Source organism: Macaca thibetana, chromosome 5, assembly GCF_024542745.1.
Source record: "Macaca thibetana thibetana isolate TM-01 chromosome 5, ASM2454274v1, whole genome shotgun sequence".
Classification (NCBI taxonomy): domain Eukaryota; kingdom Metazoa; phylum Chordata; class Mammalia; order Primates; family Cercopithecidae; genus Macaca; species Macaca thibetana.
Genome location: NC_065582.1, coordinates 93,116,718 through 93,121,573, shown reverse-complemented (window position 1 = coordinate 93,121,573; position 4,856 = coordinate 93,116,718). Strand labels below are relative to the sequence as shown.

Sequence of the window (4,856 nt, the reverse complement as noted above, 5' to 3'; positions counted from 1 at the left end):
ATATTGGTAGGAAGAAATAACTTTGGAATAACTCTCAGAACTCTTGTGTGCCTTAGGGACCGAGTTTGTTCCTTTCTTCTATTTGATACGCTTCGGGGGAAAGCTTGAGATGCACTGCTCCAGGATTTAACAGGGAAAAGGGACTCAGATTATTGAGGTTCAGCAATGATGGCGGTTAATTAGGATGCCCTGTAGTTCGCCCAAGTCCTCCAGAAAAGGAAACCACTTTTAGTCTTCATTTTACAGCTGGCAGGTATTGTACAAATCAGTCAGCTCAGGCTGCGTGGCCCATGTCCCAGTGCTGTGCAGGACGTGCCTCTGTCCCCCGTGTGCACAGCCCCGATGACGCGAGCACCGGAAGGAGACGCGGAGCCGAGGCCAGGCCTTCCTGCGGTCGTTACGGGACACCGCCGCCATCCACAGCACTCCATGAAGAAAATGCTGGCCGTCTTCATCTCCCGCGTGTTGAGGCGAGTTGGCCCAGAAGTCAGCTCGCAGAGTGCTGGTGGCATCCCGTAACTCCTCAAATGACGCTACATTTGAAATTGAGAAATGTGATCTTCACCTGTTGGAGGAGGGTCCCCCCGTCACTACAGTGCTCACTAGGGCGGAGGGGCTTAAATACTACAGGATGATGCTGACTGTTCGCCGCATGGAATTGAAGGCAGATCAGCTGTACAAACAGAAATTCATTCGTGGTTTCTGTCACCTGTGCGATGGTCAGGAAGCTTGCTGCGTGGGCCTTGAGGCTGGAATAAACCCCTCGGATCACCTCATCACATCCTATAGGGCTCATGGTATGTGCTATACTCGGGGACTTTCTGTCCGATCCATTCTCACAGAGCTGACGGGAAGAAGAGGAGGTTGTGCTAAAGGAAAAGGAGGATCGATGCATATGTATACCAAGAATTTCTACGGGGGCAATGGCATCGTCGGCGCGCAGGGCCCCCTGGGCGCTGGCATTGCTCTGGCCTGTAAATATAAGGGAAACAACGAGATCTGTTTGACTTTATATGGGGATGGCGCTGCGAATCAGGGGCAGATAGCCGAAGCTTTCAATATGGCAGCTTTATGGAAATTACCTTGTGTTTTCATCTGTGAGAATAACCTATATGCAATGGGAACATCTGCTGAGAGAGCAGCAGCCAGCACTGATTACTACAAGAGGGGCAATTTTATCCCTGGGCTAAAAGTCGATGGAATGGATGTTCTATGTGTTCGTGAGGCAACAAAATTTGCAGCTGACTACTGTAGGTCTGGAAAGGGGCCCATACTGATGGAGCTGCAGACCTACCGTTATCATGGACACAGTATGAGTGATCCTGGAGTCAGTTATCGTACACGAGATGAAATTCAGGAAGTAAGAAGTAAGAGGGATCCTATAATGATTCTCCAAGATAGAATGGTAAACAGCAAGCTTGCCACTGTGGAAGAATTAAAGGAAATTGGGACTGAGGTGAAGAAAGAAATTGATGATGCTGCCCAATTTGCTATCAGTGATCCTGAGCCACGTCTGGAAGAATTAGGCCATCACATCTACAGCAGTGATTCATCTTTTGAAGTTCGTGGTGCAAATCCATGGATCAAGTTTAAGTCCGTCAGTTAAAGGGAGGCTAAGTGTGAATTTATCATCAGTCTCTCAATGGAATGTTCATGGTCAAATTTAAGAAACTGTGTTCTCAACTCAAGGAGGAATAAAACTCATAAAACAAAAGCCTTGTAAGCATATATTTAAAGAGATTATTAAAAGAGATTGAAAGGCATACATTCAATAAAAGTGATATATTCAATTACACTGTATATTTTTGCATTAAAAGATACTATATAGGTAATAATTCAGTGTGAATATCTTGAAGATTATTTTAAACTTATATAAGTCTAAAATAGGAAAAGCAGATTATTTAACTTCCCAAACTATTAGTCATAACATTTCCATTTGATTTAACTTTATACTATTTTAATACATTCTCTTCTTTAAAAGAAAGATAGTTGTTTCCTGCTTTCCCTGCCATGAATTTCTATGTAGAACCTCCATCCTGAGGTAAGGAGATTATTTCAAGCTACTCAGGACACCTATGGATATGTAACCATTTACTTGAATTAGGTAATAACAAATACAGTTTAGTGTAACAGTGTGCACATGTGGTGCTGAAGCTTGTTAACACTGACCATTTTTCCAATAATATGTGATATTTAACAGGGCAGGGGAGGAAGAATAAGGGTTTTTTTTTCATATTATTGTATCTTGTTACAATATTTTTAGTCTTTTAACCTTTAAGGAAAAATATAACAAAAATTAAAATCTAAGGGAAAAACTGCATTCCGCTTTAATCTTTAAATTACAGCTACTCTTATTTTGCATTCCACTTATGCTCTTATATATTCTAAAATTTAATGGGCCATTCTGGTGAATTTCAGACTGAAAAATAAACAGAGATGGTGATTCAAAGGAGTTAAGCAGAGGAGGTGACATTAATAAAAAGTTGAAAGTAAAATCTACTTTGCTTCTTATTAGCTGTTAACTATGTGTTACTAATCACTACATGATCAAGTATTTAGTATCTTTTAATACAACAGAACATTCACAGATAACTTTTTCCAAAGGAACACACAACGTGTCTTTTCTACAGTTAATTATCCATGTCAATTATCAAGTCATGATTTGGTGAAAGTAGTTTTACTTGGTTATATTTGACTACTTAAAATCCTACTGAGCTTGGTGCTTGGTATATGTTATTTTTCTGAGATAGACTAAAACCAGAAATGATAATTTGCCTGTGATTTAAGAATAATAGGTGGAACATACCAAAACAGTCAAAGGTTAACCCTTTTTCTTTACTGTACAGCATCTACTTCTATGAATAGAATCTAGATTCTAAGAAATAAGAAAACCAAAAGCTCAGAGGCCTGTGAGAAGATGAACATATGTACATGTATGTACAGACTTAATCTCCGTATCTTCTCCCAAACAAGTTTAAACAAGATAGCCTAACATTCTGAATTCAGAAAGCAAAGACAAACATTGTTTTGCTTATATGTAAGTGATATTACTAGCTAACATGTTTTGATTAGAATGCTGCAGCTGTTCATAGGTACTTGGATTGGATTCCTACAATTAAAAACAAAAAAAGATTTTTCATATGACATGCAGAATAATAAGTACATTCTTCTAATGATAAAGAATTCTTTTTATTTTTACATACTGATATTTTCACATATTTGCAAGTGGAAGATAAGCTGCTCAATTAAGGCTATTTTACATATGCAATATTCAGAAATAACTTTTAAAGTTTTTTAATAGATTCTTTTGATGCCAACAAAAATTAAGATACAAATAATTGATTAGAAATGAAACCATCCCTAAATCAAGATACATAGATATTGTACTTCACTTCAGGGAGATAATCCAAATTTTGTTGTTAGAGGAATAAAGTATGTTTGTCACAACACAATATATGTTATCAAATTCCATTAAAGAAGGGGGTTGTCAATGCTTTCTATATTAAAAAATGTTCAGATTTCTTGCATACATTGAGTAATTATAATCGTATCACTGATTACACACAATTCCGTAATCATGCAAAACAAAAAAAAGCAACCAAAAAATTCAAACATGTTGTTTTCAATTAGGTCAAGATTTATTGCCTGACTAATAATAGCAAAAACTTATCAAGCTGTAAACCAGAGAGGTGTAGAAATCTAGCAATTGGATTCTATTTCTTGTCTATAGTACTGGGTTACTCAATCTGTTTTATCCTCAAGTTAAAATACCTGCTAAATTATGATAGTTATAGTAATTTCACTGCTGCAGCAAAGCTAGAGTTTCTGAGAAAAGGAAGAGTTCCTAATTTCTTAATCTTTATGACGTGTTATAATTATAAAATATCATGTAGTATGTGTGGAATGGAATAAGAAAGGAGGTTAGATTTATAAAGGGTATACTAGATTAGAATTACGTTTTTTTTTTAAAAAAAATAGATATGTCTTCCCATCCAGTGTATAAAAACCAGAGCATATTGTTATGAAAATTTAACTTGAAATTTTCTAAGAGCTACATTTTAAAAACTGAAATATAATTTTATATAATGGAAATATAATTTTTACATATGCAATATACAGAAATAATTTTTAAAGTTTCACCCTTCTAAAAGTGTACAAGTCAATGATTTTAGTATGTACACAAGTCTATGCTATCATCACCACTGTCTAATTCTAGAATATTTTTATCATTCCCATTTTCATCAATCCTATTTCCCCTGGAAACTACTAATCTACTTTTTGTCTCTAGATTTGCCTATGCTGGACATTTCATGTAAGCCATACAATATGTTGGTCCTATGTGACTGGCTGCTCTCCCTTAGCTTAATGTTTTCATGTTTCATCCATGCTGTAGCATGTATCAGTACTTTATTCTTTTTTGTGGCTGAATAACATTCCATTTTACTTATCCATAAGTTATTGAAGATTTAGAATTTTTTCTACTTTTTGACTATTATGAATAGTGTTGCTGAAAATAAATTCAATCACAAAGACAATAAAAATTTTAAATGTATTGGCTAATGCAAAAAACAATATCCCTTACCATGCAATCCCTTTCGATTATAAACAAATAATGATAAAGAAAAGTGTTAAAATACTTTAAGCCTGAATATTTATCAACTTATATAACCTATTGCTCCAGTTGGATTTAGAATTACAATTTTAGACTTGCATAAAATTTGAGAAAAATGTACAGATGTACCACATGCCATGCATTCAATTTCCCTTTTATTAATATTTTATATTATTGTGTGGCAAGGAAAGAGTAAATTCAGCGGGCTTGAGTTACTCAAAACCTGCACATTTAAGGAAAGATC

General features: G+C 35.9%; 1 protein-coding gene across 1 annotated transcript; it reads left to right on the top strand.

The window, feature by feature from the left end:
- The first annotated feature begins 388 nt into the window (after window positions 1-388).
- On the top strand, window positions 389-1,790 carry PDHA2 (pyruvate dehydrogenase E1 subunit alpha 2). The gene is given in 2 exon segments (XM_050789784.1): window positions 389-477; window positions 479-1,790. Coding segments are annotated over 2 exon segments (1,176 nt in total). The 5' UTR covers window positions 389-429; the 3' UTR covers window positions 1,607-1,790.
- Window positions 1,791-4,856: the final 3,066 nt, after the last annotated feature.